The 16,888-nt window shown below is 36.3% G+C and overlaps 1 protein-coding gene across 2 annotated transcripts in view; it reads left to right on the forward strand.

The window, feature by feature from the left end:
• Positions 1 to 16,888, forward strand: part of SHOC1 (shortage in chiasmata 1) — a 93,214-nt gene that overhangs the window by 1,603 nt on the left and 74,723 nt on the right. Inside the window, exons 2-6 of one of the 2 annotated variants that reach the window (XR_009051611.1) lie at positions 2,246 to 2,509; positions 3,218 to 3,326; positions 4,957 to 5,037; positions 7,326 to 7,449; positions 11,885 to 12,103. Coding sequence is in view for 1 of the 2 variants with exons in the window: in XM_057725100.1 (XP_057581083.1) it covers positions 4,957 to 5,037; positions 7,326 to 7,449; positions 11,885 to 11,966 (287 nt within the window). In the remaining variant the exon portion in view is untranslated. Of the gene's footprint in view, positions 1 to 2,245; positions 2,510 to 3,217; positions 3,327 to 4,956; positions 5,038 to 7,325; positions 7,450 to 11,884; positions 12,104 to 16,888 lie in introns of those variants that run through there. The other variant, XM_057725100.1, reaches the window with a different exon arrangement.

Genomic DNA, 16,888 nt, shown 5'->3' on the forward strand with positions numbered 1-16,888 from the left:
ATATATACATACAACAACATCCATTGAATAGAAGAAGCAAGAACCAAACTAACACAAACAGTAAGATTCAAAAACAGGCAAAAGTATATCATTTGGAAATGCATACTTGGGTGAAACTTTAAGGAAAAGCAAGGCAATGATTATCATAAAGTCAGGATTATAGTAATCTCTAGATCTAGGAGGAGACTTCCTCTAGGGAGAGTTGTGATTAGAAAAGGAAACAGAGAGCTCCTGAAATTCTTGTAATGCTCTGTTTCTGAGTAGAGTTTGCATGGATGTTTCTTTAAAATAATTTTTAAACTATACATTGTCTTATGGACTTTTCTACATAAACATTATATTTCACAATTTTAATTACAGATTATATAAAGAAAACTTGTGCCTTTGGTCTCGCCTCCTTTTCATTCCTTCCTCCATCCTGCTGCCTGAAACATAGATACTGTCACCTGAGACCAAGAAAACAAGGATCACAACCTAGGAATCTCAGAGTAATGAGCTGGAAGTAAGTCCCTGAGGACTTTGTGAGGACAGCTGCCATATCAGTTTTGAACCTTTTACCTCTATACTTCATTTACTTGAAAGAGAAATAAATTTTACTTTATTTTGGAATTTTCTGTTTTTTACATAGCCAAACGATATTAACTAATATACCTATACTCAAGATCTTAAAAAAGACAACCTACTCAATAGAAAAATTGCCTCATCTCATACACACACACACACAATTCTTAGGCAATTAGTTCTTAGCAGAAGAAACCCAAAGGGCTTCTAAAAAGTATTTAATCTCAGCAGCGATCTGAGAAATGTAAATTTAAACAAGATAGTATCTATCATGTATCAGATCAGCACATATATTTAGAAAACAATAAATTCATTTCTGTTGAGTATTCCAGAAAAATGGTTCCTCTCAGGCACTGTTAATATAAAATGCATAAATTTTTGGAAGGTAAACTGGCAATATCTATTCAATCTGAAATGCTCTTGCTATGTAAGTCAGTGAAACAACACAAATCTATAATGCAGAAATAACAGCAATAATATTCAAGACCATATGTCCAAGAATTCTTACTGCAGCATTATTTCCAAGGTAAAAAACTGGAAACAATCTGTTAAAATCCATCAGTAGTAGACTGTTTGAATAAATTACAGCACATCCTTACTATGAAATATGTAGCTGTTTAAAAATGAGTTAAATCTGTATGTCTTGATCTGGAAGGTTGTTCATGATGTATTGCTTAGTGAGGAAAATAAGTTACTCATTTTTATATAACTGGTCAACTATTTTGCGTATGCATATCTGTATAAATTTGTATGAACATTCAGGAGAGTGTGAAAAGATACACCCCAGATTGTTAACATCATCTACCTGGGAGCTGGGGTGGTAATAGAGATTACTTTTGCTGTATTCATCTTTGGATACAGAAGTAACTCGCTACTGGTTACGAGTGTAAGTATGTGTTAGTTTTGTGATTTTTGCAAAATTAAATTAAAATCGGTTTAATAAAAGGTATACATCCAAGAACACAGAATAATTAATGTACCTCAGTGCCAGATGAACATCTTTACAATTGATTCTTGCCAAACATTAAATCCATGTCACTGTAGCAAATTGCACAAACCTGTACAAAACAGAATGAAGTAGGGAACTTACTGCGGCTTAACCACTGCGTTTCATAATTAGCATTTTGTTAATAATTACCTTGAAAGAAACCCATGTGTTAGTAAAATGAATAAATCTATGTTACTTCCTGCAATCTTCTGGGAAGGAATCTAAGGCCAAGCTAAGTCACGGAGAGGAAGACAGGAGTTAAGAAATAGAAAGGGACAAGTCTCCTTCCTTCCGGGCTGGATCTAGAGACTCCTAAATGAATCTGTTGGTGAAAGGATGGCTGTAATCAAGATATACAATTTGCATTTCCCAATTCTAACTCGTTATCTTCCTGCCCCTCCTCGAAAGTTCTCCTGCCAAGGCACAAGCGCACTCTCTCCAACACCTAGACAGACTTATGAGGAGTCACGTTTGCCTCCTCCCTTTTGCTTTCCTCTGTCTCCGAATCTGGCTGCTAACTCCTCTCACTTTGCCCTCTGGAACGCTTCTGCCCTTGCCCTCATCTGGCCCCGCCGCGTTTGGCGCAGCCACAGCAAAGAATTTCAGACTCCTTTGGTCTTTGGGACGTTTTCATACCAGCTCCTTAGAGCTTCCCGCCTCCATCTCCACTGTCACTGTTCATCCTGTTCCCCGAAGGTTTGCTCACGGGTGAAGACCTAGGCGCTGACCACACCCCACGCTCCCGCCCTCACGTGCCTGGGCGCCTCAGAGGGACGAGCCCGCAGCCCAAGGGGCGGGGCAAGAGGGCAAGGTGGGGCGTGGCCTGGCCTGGCTGGCCAATGGAAGCGCTGAGCCCAACGGCAGCAGTTACGTGTTCAGTGGGCGGGAATTTTCTCCTGAGAAGACCCGAAGGAGGCGAGCTCACCTCTGGTAAAAATCCTGAGAGGCTGGAGAGAGGAGGTAGGCAAGGTGTTCTCGAGCTGAGGGGAAGAAAAGATCGGGCTGGGGCTAGAGTATAGCAGCTCCAAAAACCCCTGGAAAACAGATTTGTGAGGCCCGGCTGATGTGGTTCTGTGGGGACAAGACCCCAGAAACAGTAAGGCCGAAGAGGGGGTGAAGGGAACAGTAAGGCCGAAGGGATTTCTGACCACCAATTAGGTTGCATAGATTAAACAACTTGAGAATATCCGTGAACCTTACCTCTTCTGCGATTTGACATGGTGAAAGTGTGGTTTTTATGCAAGGAAGTGAGGCAGGGGAGAAATCTCCCGATCCCTGAGGCTGGTGGGAGGAGATGGGAAGCCCGCCGTCCACAGTCACCTGTGTGTGATCCTAAGTAATCTTAGAAATAATATTCCATTGTATATTTGTACACCCTAAATATATACGATTTTTATTTGTCAATTCTGCCTCAATAAACCTGGGTGGAAAAATCTTGGGAAACCTAACTTCTCTAGCATTGTGCATCAGAACCTGACAATGATTTGTACGCATTTCTATTTTGGCCCAATAGATTCTTGACGGGAGGTAGCACAGGAGAAATGAAACTTTTAGGACCATGTAAGGAAAACTGTTTCAGGAATTGTTGCATTTCAAAAGTTTATTATTTTTAAATACCTTCTCTCTAACCATGATTTTGCTTGTTTTCACCCTTGTCTTGGATTTTAGAAGTAAGGCCAGTTTCTCTCTCTTCCCACTGTGAGGTGGATTCAACTATCTGCAATGCAATGAAATACAGTTGACAGATGAAAGCAATTTTATGAGCATATGACATCCGGTATCTTCTATACATACTATATATTTAGCATGACTTTAAATGTTAACTTCAATACAACAGTAATTATTGTTTAAGGTAGTTGATAAGAGTGATGAATCTGAAGCTGATAGAATATTAGGCTTCACAAGAAAGGAAAATTTAAGATAAATGCTGACAAACTGAATGGATAAACTAGGTAGAGTTGTAGATTTTTAACTTCCAGTATCAGGCATAGTCAGATAATTTTTTCTGAAAGTACAATAGCAAGAAGTAGAAATTCTAGAATCAAGATTTGCCTCAAAGATCAATGATACACTGTATGCAAAAGGTATGGAAGTACAATGATTGGAAATATTTCCAGAGAAGTAATCACCAGTGAAGATGCTATGTTGGCATTAAGTACAAGTGAAAGAGGGCACCAACACTGTGTGTTCTCCACGTTTGTTGATATCACAGAATCTAACAATTTATTCAGATAACTTATTGGGTTTGTTTTCATTGGAATGCTTATTATAATATCCAAAATGCCTTCTGATTCATTAGTGAAAATAATTTTGCTCTATACTAAGAAGTTTGCTTTTAGGTTTTTAACCCAGTATTGGAGTAGTTAAGAATGTTCACTTGGTGATAACTGAAAATAGGAATAGATTCATAGCCAACTAATGTAAATGAATTCTTCTGGTGAGCACTTTTACCATTTGGAAATAGGTAAATCTCAAACAAGTTTAAAATGATAATGAAATTAAGGCAAGACCATTTGGATTAAAATGTATATTTCATTCACTGAAAGCTTATTGACAAACTACTACTGTATGAAAACTAGATTATATCTAAATTTCCCAAAACATTTTAAATGATTGCTCAAAATGCTAAGAACTTTCTGATAAACTGGACTGTGTCCTAGAGTAAATTTTCTAAGCTGTAATTCCTTTGATTCTCACATAAATGAAAACCATCTTAGACTCATTTGGCATTCAAATTTTTACTTATTGGGACTATCTGGGACTAGCAGATGTATAGGATGGATAAACAACAAGGTCCTACTGTATAGCACAGGGAACTATGTTCAATAGCCTGTGATAAACCATAATGGAAAAGAAAAAACAATTTACTTCATTAGGTGAATTTGTTGATTCACTAATAATGACCCGGAGACCTGAAAATAATATATATGCCGTAGTTGCTTTACTCCAAATGAGCTACCTATTAGGGAATTCTAACTTCAGGCCTTTTATTTTCTAAGAGAGTGGAATTTTCCAAATCCTATTCCACTGCTCCAGCACAGTTTTGCCCTCGGTTATTCAATTTCGAGACCACTTAAGAAATATGGTTATCTGAGAAAACCATTCTATCAGCTTTGTGAACCCCATCCTCTCTTGCAACAAAATGATCACATTAAATATATTGCAATCCACCAACTAGGAGTTGTATGGATAAAATAGTATGAAAAATATATGAACAATTTTATACCAATGTATATTATTTTCATGTTAGATTTAAATCATAGTAATAAATGTTATTTTCATAGTTAAATTTTATCATTCAGAGCCTTTTTAAAAATGAATGAACCAATGTTTTGTGATTAAGAATGGTTTTCTGCTCCCGGCTTCGCTATTTTACCAACATTTACTTTTAATTTTTGTATTTCCAGATGTTGAAATTTGTACTACTTTCAAAGAAAGAAGATATGTTTCCAACATTAAAATATTGTGCAATAGACTATTCATATGAGGTAGAGTGTTACTGGATCACTACCTGTTTATTAAGAATTATGATATAAAAGAGATGTGTACATTCACTATATATTATGATCATTTTTCTGTAGTCTTTAGAGTAATCCTTAGTCTAATTACTTTGAAATTCATTTAAAATTACTTGCCACTTTTAATATACCTTAAAAATGCTACTTTGGGAAGGAATTTATTGACAATTTAACATGAATTTGCAGCTGTCAGCAGGAAAAACATGAAAACTGTTGACAAGTTTGGGCTGCTTTTCTGAATGATCTTGAATGCTCTTTCTTGAAAGGAACGGGGAAAAAGCAATCCCAGTTATCTTTATGATAAACTGATTGTCACAGTATGTATTGGCCATTTACTATGGGCCAGATACTTTGTTCTTTTGTTGGATTATGTCATTTTGATGGTCATAACTACTCCATGAGGAAGATACTATTATTACACAGGCTTTACAGTTTTACAGGTTAGAAAAATGATGTCTAGAGAAGTTAAATAGCTTGTACAAAACTGAAATTCAAATCAGGCACATTGTTAAGAAACTAATTAGAGTAGTTGTCACTCAACACTTCATAGTTGTTATGATCTGAATTAACAAGTTAAATTTTTATTTTCTTTATAAACATGACCCCCATCTGCCAGGAAAGAAATTGCTCCACTATAACCAAAACTGTGTTATATTTTACAAGAAATAAAAAAGACATGTAAGCATCTTCAGGTTTTATTATTCCCTCATAACTAAGGGAGGTAAATGTATCATTATACCACATATATGGTAGGGAATCAGAGGTCACTATTACACAAATGTATTTATGAATGTATTACTTACTTGCAAAATTAGTCTATACTCAAACATCCTCAAACTTTTATCCTTGCTCATGGTATCTTAGTTTCTTGCTGATGTACCACGCTCCATGATACAGCACAAATATACTAATCAGTGGCAAATCTTGCAAAAGATTCAGGGTTTTGTGAAGTTTGTGAAAACAGTGTTGAAGACCCATTCAAATAACAGGTAAAGCTATTATCAGGTGAAGATCTTACACAATTAGATCAGATAACAGACAAGAGGAAGAGGATGGTTTGAATATCAAAGGAGTAAGAGATGCCTTGGGAAAACCTAATTAAATCCTCATTTTCTAGAAATATCTTATTTATGATCAAAGGCAAAATAATGACCAGTATCATGCATAATCACCATATAATAGTTTTGACAGTATGGGGAAAATGTATGACAAAAAAGCAGTCATAATTACAAGGTAACTATAAATAAAATTTCATTAAATACAAATTTTAGTTTTTATAACTTTATTTCCTTTTTAGATAAAGTTCCAATCAAGCTTTTTTCCCTTCTTACTATGAACTTTTGGTTTTCATTTTATATATTACTGTAACTGATCTTTTCTTTGTATCATTTATTCTTAGATAATGAGGACCTCATTTAATATGTTGCTATACCTTCAGCAAACATAAAACTCTTGGGAAAAAATGCAAGAAACTATCATTTGTCCAAATGCATAGAATAATGAATTGTGTGGGAAGTTGAGAGTCACTGAGGGAAGGCTTCATAGAGGAAGTATTGCTTAAGATGAGCCTTGAAAGATGAACAGAATTTTGATAGCTAGAGAAGAATAGCAGAGAATTTTTCAGAGGCGTAGTGTCGAGCACGGTATTGATGAGGAAGTAACCACTAAATGTTAAGGGGGTAGTGATTGGTCTATTTAAAGACTACAATTAGTATTAAAGAGTGATGGGAAATAAAGCAGGAAAGTAAAGGCAGTACCAAGTATAGAGAATTTTGATTAACAAGCTTACTTAACTGATTTAACATCCTTTTAAAGTTTCATTATTAGCTTTTTTTAAAAAAAAAACTAGTAAAATATTTGCTGGATGTCATAAGTGAAACAGTGCAAAGATGTAGAAAACAAAAGTTAAAATAGCCACATTATACTGTTAAGTGAAAAACAGTACTTTGCTAACTGGTATATAAGTGATGTGAATCTTTTTTTGTCAAACACACACAAACACACATACACATATTTTAGCCTAATCTGTAAAAGAAAGTATGTAGGAAAATATACCAAACTTATTATTTATATGACTAGGGACCTTGACTTTCTCAGTTATATGCTTCTGTGTTAGATATTCTATAGTAAGCATGTATTATGTTTAAATAAAAATAATGTAAATTTATAGAGAATTTAAATATTCTGAATATTTACAAATAAATATTTTAAATCCAATCATATATTAAAATATTTTATAACCTTACTTTCTTACATAGAACGTAGTTAGAAAGAAGTTTTATAGAGATGCTTTATTGCTTCGAATCCCTTCATATTTATATCAAGATGACAATTATCCTGCAAGAGTTACTGATGATAAATTTAGGAGGCCATGGACAAGAGGTATGTTTTTATTTTTTAAAAATCTATTTTTAAAAGTATTTCAGAGTTTAGCATAATAAATTAAGAAAATGCACTGTTATATAAAATTATATAAAATTGTATTCATATCAGAATTCCAAGAAGTTTACAAACAAATATTTTTATGACAGTATTTAGGTGACAACGTAAGGAATTGGAAAGCTTATACTAGATTTGAATAGAACAAATAAAAGATATGTAGATGATGAAGTGTTAAAATATTCTAACATTGTAACATTTGTTGTACTGTAATTGAATTTTGCTCAACTGTAGGAAAGCTATTTTAAGTTGTAATAATACACTGAATATAAAACCATTTTTAAATATATGTGCACAAAATGTCATCTTTTGCTTTTATCATGTTATAGACTTAAGAAAGACTAGCCTCCCTGGGAGGAGTGAAGCCAGTTAACAACATTTATTTATTTTGTATTCTGCACAGGCACTGTTACAGGTGCTAAGAACACAGTTATTAGTAAGACATAGAAATAGTCTCTGCCCTCAGTGGGTTTTCAGACAAGTAAGGAGGATGCAGCAATAAAACCATGAAATATGTAAACTAATACTGGGTATTGATAAATGTATAGAGAAGATACATAGTATAATTTGATATGAAATTTCAGAAGTAGGGAGTGCTATTACCTAAGATGGTTAGGATAGGGCTATAATGAAGAGGTGGACATTTGAGTTGAGATCTGAATGATGAGATGGCAGCAGCTATAAAGAGATACAGGGAAGAAGCCTTTCAAGCAAAGGCAAAGTTCTTGACTCAGGAATAAACTTGATGTATGTAAGGACCAGAAAATTTGGCCATTGTGACGGTTAATGAAAAAACAGGAGCTCTGACAAGTAGGCAGGTTCTGAAAGATATAAGGCTTTGCAAGCCATAAGATGGAGTTTGTTTGTTTGTTTATATTGTGGCTGATATGGTAAGTCATTGGACAGTTTTAAGAAAGAGTGGCATAACCTGATTTTTGCATTAGAAAAAACGTTCTGGTTGTTCGGAGGCTGGAAGGAGTAGGGATTGGGAGGCAAGGGTAGAGATGGGAAAATCAATCAGGAAGCTCCTGTAATGGTTCAGAATCTAGACTACTAGGTGTATCTATACTCTACATAAAAGATGGTACCTTACACTAGGCTTATAGTAATGAAGATGTGAGAAGTGGTTGGGATTGGGATTATTTTAGAGGTCCAGCCAGCAGTAAGAGGGTTCAAAAAATAGAAGAATAAAGAGTTTCTTCTAGGTTTTTGACCTGAGCAACTGGGTGGATGGCAGTGCTATTTCCTAAGATGGGGAAAGCCTTGTGGGGAAGCCAATTCGTGGCTGGAGTCAATAGCTGTGCTTTGGCCAGGTTAAAATGCCTATTAGGCATCTAAGTGGAGCCATCAAGAAAGCAGTTAGTTATATTAACCCTGAGCACAGCTGGAGTTTCAAATTGGAGTCATCGATATGTAGATTGCACATTAGTTCGTGGAACTGTATGAAGTCACTGAGAGCATGAGTATAGATAGAGCAGAGAGCTTAGGGCATAGCCATAAAACACTCTAAACATTAAAAAGTTGATATAGAAGATGCAACCAGCTAAGAGGACAAGTGAGATAGGAAAACCAGGTGAGTGTGGTGTTGTAGAAGTCTAAAGAAGAAAGTGTTTCAAGAAGGAAGAAGTGGTCAAAGGCATTGATTGCTGTTAAAGTGTTGAGAATAGTACGTTGATCATTACCTTAACTAAATGTAGATCATCGATGACTGGAATATTCACTGGAATATTGTGTAGGAAAGCCTGATCAGAGTATGTTGAGAAGAGAATGCAAAGTGGGATGTGAGATGGTGGTTATAGACAACTCTTTTCAAGAATTTTGCTATAATGGTAAATAGAAAAATAGAGGTACCTAGCTGAAGGGAGAAATGGGGTCGAGAGGTTTTTTTAGATGTGCAAATTAAAAAAATATATGTGTGATAAGGAAAGAGACTATAAAATGTTTATTTGCAAATGGGAATAATCTTGGTAAGAAAAAAGAAAATGATGATGCAATAAATAAAAAGGATAACTTAATAAAAGAGGATAGTATTAAGAGCATGATTGGAGGAGTTCATATCAGAAGCCAGGATGGTTCTTCCGCTATTATAGATAGGAAGACAGGCTTTGTAGGTACTTATGCCAGTGAGATGTGGAAGATGAGGTTGTTCTTCTCTATGCATACTAATTTTCTGTGTGGAGGCAAGGACATTGAGAGTAGGTAGGGGGATGAGTATCGACAATTTGAGGGGTGTGGAGTGTCAACCTGTACTCCTGAGAAATGAGGAAGTCCGTTTTATTAAGTAGGATATTAAGATAAATTACTATTACCATCTGTCAATGTTGGATGCCCATTTAAAATTTATGGTCATAATTTGAAGTGAGCTTATTCAGAATGGCTGGGTGATTTTTTTCCAAATAATTTTCAACCGTGCTAGTGTACAAAGTGAACAAAGTGAACAGTGTACAAAGTGAAGAGTAGGGGTTTTCCTAAGTCAGTATAAGAGGCAAGGGAATTAAGAGTCTTAGTAAGGGAGTAATTATGAGACTGGCCCTGGAAACTAAACTGTATGAAAAAGGAAGTGAGGACATGAAGGAGGATGAATATTGTAAAAATGGAAGGGTCAGTGGATTGAAGGTCTCAATCAGGTTAGAAATAAGATAAAGAGTAGCTTTCATCAAATGCTTCTCTAAAAGTATAGAAGGAAAGAAATGAGTTAAGTATTTTTCCTATTTCTTTTCCTTTTCTTCTTTTTAAAAATAATAATTACAATAACAGCCAAAATTTTTTTTAAATTTTATTTATTATTTTTTTGGGGGTACACCAAGTTCAATCATCTGTTTTTACACACATATCCCCATATTCCCTCCCTCCCTCAACTCCCCCCCCACCCTCCCTCGAGTCCCCCCCATCCTCCCCATCCCAGTCCTCTAAAGCATCTTCCATTCTTGAGTTGAACTCCCTTTATTATACAACAACTTCCCACTGGCTATCTATTTTACAGTTGGTAGTATATGTATGTCTGTGCTACTCTCTCGCTTCGTCTCATCTTCCCCTTCACCCCCCGCCCCCTCCCAAACCTTGAGTCCTCCAGTCCATTCTCTGCATCTGCATCCTTATTCTTGTCACTGAGTTCATCAGTACCATTTTTAGATTCTGTATATGTGAGTTAGCATACAATATTTGTCTTTCTCTTTCTGACTTACTTCACTCTGTATGACAGACTCTAGGTCTATCCACCTCATTACATATAGCTCCATCTCATCCCTTTTTATAGCTGAGTAATATTCCATCGTATATATATGCCACATCTTCTTTATCCAGTCATTTGTTGATGGGCATTTAGGTTGCTTCCATGTCCTGGCTATTGTAAATAGTGCTGCAATAAACATGATGGTACATGTTTCTTTTGGGATTATAGTTTTCTCTGGGTATATGCCCAGGAGTGGGATTACTGGATCATATGGTAGTTCTATTTGTAGTTTTTTAAGATATCTCCAAATTGTTTTCCATAGTGGCTAACAGCCAAAATTTATTAGGCATTTACACCATGTCAAGCACCATTCTAAGCAATTTACATATCTTATCACATTTAACCTTTACAACAACACTATGAAAAGGCCATTATTATTCCTAATTTGTGGATAAGGAAACTGAGGTAGAAAGAGGTTAAGAGATTTACCCAAGATCATACAGTTAATAAGTAGCAGCGTAAGTATTAAAATTTAGGTAGGGTGATTCCAGAACCTGTATTCTTAACCACAAAATTTTATATTTTTTAGTGAGGCACAGACTCAGATGTTCAGTCATTTGATTAAGGTAACAAAACTAGTAAGAACTAACACTTAAGTAGAATACAGGTCCTTTGCTTCTTCACTCAGTTGCTTCTTCTGACACTAGCATATGACACGATCTCTCTCCTTAAGGAACCGAGGGTCTAATTTGGGAGACAAGCTATAGATACACATAAAATTTTAAAATATGACTATATGATTAAGTACTGGAGTGAGTGCTACTGACAATATTATGTCTCTTCAAGGGGAATGTACCAAAGTGAGCTGGGATGGTAAGTAAAGGCTTTTTGAGGAGTCACATGAGCTGTTGAATATGATTATCTGGGATGGTAGTGCTGTGTAAGCAAAAGAGAGGCTGTAAAAATGAGGATGCTATGTTCAGGTGATATTGTTCTGACTGTGGTTGAGAGGGGTTTTTTAAGGGGGGGATTGTAATAATGATGATTATTTAAGTATTTGGAATCTGATATAACTTTGAAAAAATTACATTTGTGAACAAATAAAGATAACACCATAATGTAAAAGATGAATGTTTGGCTTCTTTGTATTAAGTGTAAAAGAAAATTCCAGATGCTAATGTTTACCATTGTCCTTTCTCGTTTCAGCTGTTTCAGTTTGGGGAATGACAGAAATCTCAGTCTTGGATCAATGGAAAGCAAGTCTCTTTGTGGAGGATTTCCTTGAGAAGTACGTGTCCTTAATCCCAAATTTCCCCTTTACATCTAGAAGATGAATAATAAGTTCTCCAGACACCTAAGAGAGAAGATTCTTTCCCTTATATCCTCAGGTTTTCTTCTTTTATCCAAAAAAAAAAAAAAAAACAAGCCCTAGTCTGAACCACAAAGAAGAGATTAATCGAAATGATTTATAGCCTCTTTATTATCTTTCCTTCATTTATCACATATCAACAGTTTTCTATGCATTTGTATTGCAAAAGACAGAAATAAAGCCAAGATGCTATTATGCTTTTAACAATAAGTAAATTTTTGGTGGAAAGTGTCTATAGAAAATCCTTTATATTAAAATCAGTCTTTTTTCCCCTGTAGTATAAATGCGGATTAAGGCTATTTTCTAACATACTCTATGGAAACGTTCTTTATTATTAGTTCAGCCATTCATCAAATACTTTTTAGATACCATTCTGTGTGCTGGATACAGGATAAAAAATGAATAAGATACAGTCTCTATTCTCAAAGAATACAAGAAAATAGGGAATAGAGATTTATAAATAAATAATTACAACAGAATGTGGGAAGTACAATGACAGAGATAGGAACACAGAGCATAATATGAGGAAGAACATCTAATCCATTCTATGATGTTCAGGTAGTCATAGAATAGAGATTTTAGTGCAAATGTAAATAATTTACTCTGCTGCTTCACTTCATGCTAAGAGTGCTGATCAGTTATTAGTTATTGTTCAGATTTTCCAGTTTTAGTTATCTAAGTTTTCCTTAGTTATGCTTGAAAGAAAAAAATGATCAACTTAAATGCATCCAGACTCTAAATATGGAGAAGTCTAATATACTATTTCTGTCATCTAGGAATTTAAAAATCAGGTTAGGAAGATAATATATGAGCAGAAAAAATTAACAATGTTAAGAATCAAATGAGGGACTTCCCTGGTGGCACAGTGGTTAAGAATTTGCCTGCCAATGCAGGGGACAAGGGTTCAATCCCTGGTCCAGGAAGATCCCCCGTGTCTTGGAGCAACTAAGCCCGTGTGCCACAACGACTGAGCCTGTGCTCTAGAGCCCATGAGCCACAACTACTGAGCCTGCATGATGCAACTACTGAAGTCCACACACCTAGAGCCCGTGCTCTGCAACATGAGAAGCCACAGCAATGAGAAGCCCGTGCACTGCAACAAAGAGTAGCCCCTGCTCACCACAACTAGAGAAAGCCCGCAGCACCAACGAAGACCCAACACAGCCAAATAAATAAATAAATAAATAAATAAATAAATAAATAAAAATTTTTAAAACTTTTTAAAAAAGAATTAAATGATAATATAAAATGACCATCAAAAGGTCTATCACAAGGTATAAGGGCAATGCAAAGTAACTAACACATGACTAAACTCTAGAGCAGGGAGGAAACAGGTATAGTGAAGAGTTCTGCACTGTTAATTAAAAGATGTGGATTTCATGTCTTGAGTTGAAAAGTCAAGTACTAATTCCGCAAGCCATTTTCTCTCTCTGACCCTCACTTTCTGTATCAGTATAATGATGATGGTTCAATGCTTCTCAAACATTAATGTACATATGAATCACCCAAGGAACTTGTTAAAAATGGAGATTCTGATGCAGTCAGTCTGTGTTGGGGCCTGAGATTCTGCACTTCTCATATGCTCCTAAGGGTGCTGATGCTGCTGGTCCTGGAGCCTACTTTGAGTTACAACATGCAAGATGCTCTCTAAAATTTCTTTTCACCCTATGAGATTGGTAGGGCTGTGTCTTTATAAGCAGGAGAGATCAGCTTCACAAAGAAGTAGGAATTGAGCTTGAGCTGGACAAAGGAGAAACTAACTTGAGAGAAAGCATTTCAGGCAAAGGAAACAGCATATCTGAAGGCATAGAGGCAAGAATGTGCAATAAGTACTCAACAAGGGCAATGATCAGGCTCAAACAAAAGACTCCTGTATGAGAGAAATATGGGGCCCTAAAGGAATGGGCATCCCATCATATCTACCCTCCATTCATTTTGCAGTACCAAGATAGTATCCATGACAAAGAAGGTGGAATCTGTGGCGCCACCTAGAATAAAATTTCTATTTCTCTGCCTTCCTGTAGCCAAACGTAGCCATGTGATTAAGCTCTTCCCAAACCATACAAGCAAAAGAGGCTTATGCAATTTCTCAGGAATGTCCTTAAAAGGAAGCAGCGTGTTTTTCTCCTTCACTTTTCTCCTTCCTGATGTTATTGATAGAATACAGATGTAACGATTGGCTCCAGCAACTACCTTGGAGTATTTGGGATAAGAACCAAATCTAGGAATGGCAGAGTGGAACAAAAGAAGCCTCAGTCCCTGACGAATTGTGAAACTGTCTTACTAGTCATCACCTTCTAGCCTCTAAGACTTTCTGTGTGTGTTTTAGCCATCATTAATTTCAAGTTTGTCTTATAAAGTAAAATTTAATTTTTAACAGATTTTGCTTTTTAGAGCAGTTTTTGATTCACAGCAAAATTGAGCAGAAGGTTTAGAGATTTGCCATATCAAAATTTAACTTTCAATTCAGGACCTTTGTTACCTAATGGAAATTAAGAATAAACATTCTGATCAGTAGCACTACCTAGATTTCCTAAATCTTGCTTTTCTTCTCTTCCTCACCTCTGTTTCTTGTTCTTATTTTGTTACTTCATAATATTGATTCTAAGATGTCAGTTTTTTTACTTTTATTAATTTGTTGATATACTATGTTTTAACATACATAGGCATTTTCTGCCATGTGTCCTGAAAAACCTAATGTTCTTCAAAATTGCACACTAAAAATAACAGAGCAGGGACTTCCTAGGTTGCACAGTGGTTAAGAATCCACCTGCCAATGCAGGGGACACGGGTTCGATCTCTGCTCAAGGAAGATCCCACATGCCGCAGAGCAGCTAAGCCTGTGTGCCACAACTACTGAGCCTGCGCTCTAAAGCCTGTGAGCCACAACTATTGAGCCCGTGCTCAGCAACTAGAGAAGCCACCTCCATGAGGAGCCCGCGTACCACAGTGAAGAGTAGCCCCTGATCACTACAACTAGAGAAAGCCTGTGTGCAACAATGAAGATCCAATGCAGCCAATAAATAAATAACAGGGCATATAGGAAAATTAGCTTCTATAGTCAAAGCTATGCAACTTGCCACAGAGCACTAACAAAAATAATAACTATTCTAATCTTTTTTTTAAAAAAACCACCAGCATACTTGAAAAGACATGTTAAATTCCTAACAAAGAAATACATATTAGGGTAAACATAGAAATTTGAAAAAAATGAAGATAGCTTGATGGACAGGCTAAAGGAGGAGGTGAGGCTACTGAATTATGGAGATGGGCAAAATGCAAAAAAATCATGGAGAACCATGCAATAAGCTTCCTAGCTTCCAGGGCAGAGCTCATGGCCAAACAGAGCAAGAGGAAGAATATATAACAACATTCTCTATTCCTCTGTGGCTTGCTACATTCAGATGAATGCAGTTGAATACAGGACATTACACATATATTTAGTTCCTGTACACCTCGTAACAACTATGTGAGATGGGTATTACAATCCCTGTATTACATATGAGAAACTGAGACTCAGATTAAGTAATCTGCCCACAGACATGCAGCTAGTCAATAGTTGGAGCTTGGATTCAAACCCTCAAACCCTAGTCTGTGTGACTTCAAACCCTATACTCTTTGGTTTGGTTTGGTTTATATAACATCTTTATTGAGATATAGTTCAAATGCATATAATTCACCCATTTAAAATGTTCAGCCCAACAGCTTTCAGTATATTCACAGAGTTGTACAACCATCACTACAATCAATTTTGGAGCATTTTCATCAACACAAAAGAAATTCTGTACCTATTAGCAGTCACTCCCCATCCTTTCCCCCCTTCCCCAGACAGGCAGACACTAGTCTTTTTCTGCCTCTTTAGATTTGCCTATTTTGTACATTTCTTATAAATGGAATCTAACTAAAATCATACACCAGTTCCAACATGGGGGGATGGTGATTTCTGCACACCACCAAGCAATGCTCTAACACCAGCTGGCTGTCTTACAGTTCAACTCAATTCTGACACTATCTACCTGGAGATAGCATCAGATAGCCTCAGATCGCATCAGGGTTTAGTTCTATAAGACTGCCCCTGCACCCCACACTTCAGATGCCATTTGCAAGTTTATCATCTGTGCTTCTGACTGACCAGCTATAGGTTGGAGGTTCCAACGACCCCCTCTTTGGGTTCAATCAACTTGCTAGACAGACTCATAGAATTACAGAAACATTTTACTTACTAGATTACCAGTTTAGTATAAAAGGGTATAACTCAGGAACAGTCAGATGGAAGAGACACACAGAGCAAGGCACAGGGAAAGGGCATGGAGCTTCCATACTCTCTCCCATCACCCCACTTTCCCAGCACCTCCATGTGTTCATCAACCTGGAAGCTCTCTTAACCCTGTCCTTTTTGGTTTTTATGAAAGCTTCATTACATAGCCATGATTGATTACATCATTGGTCACTGGCAGTTGATTCAACCTCCAGCTACTCTCTCTTCCCTGGAGGTCAGAGGGGTGGAACTGAAAGTTCTAATCTTCTGATCACATGCTTGGGTCTCCTAGCAACCAATCCCCATCCTTAGGTGCTTTCCAAAAGTCACCTTATTAACATAACCAAAGATAACTTTATTGTTCTCATCACTTAGGAAATTCCAATGGCTTTAGGAGCTCTGTGCCAAAAACAGATATGAAGACCAAATACATATCTCTTATTATAAATCTCAGTATCACACATACAGTATGTGATCTTTTGTGAATGGCTTCTTTCACTTAACATAATGTTTTTAAGTTTCATCTATTTGGTAGAATGTATCAACACTTCTATTTTTTTTTTTTTTTTTTTTGGTCGCAGGG

The sequence above is a fragment of the Hippopotamus amphibius genome, chromosome 2, assembly GCF_030028045.1.
Source record: "Hippopotamus amphibius kiboko isolate mHipAmp2 chromosome 2, mHipAmp2.hap2, whole genome shotgun sequence".
Taxonomy (NCBI): Eukaryota; Metazoa; Chordata; class Mammalia; order Artiodactyla; family Hippopotamidae; genus Hippopotamus; species Hippopotamus amphibius.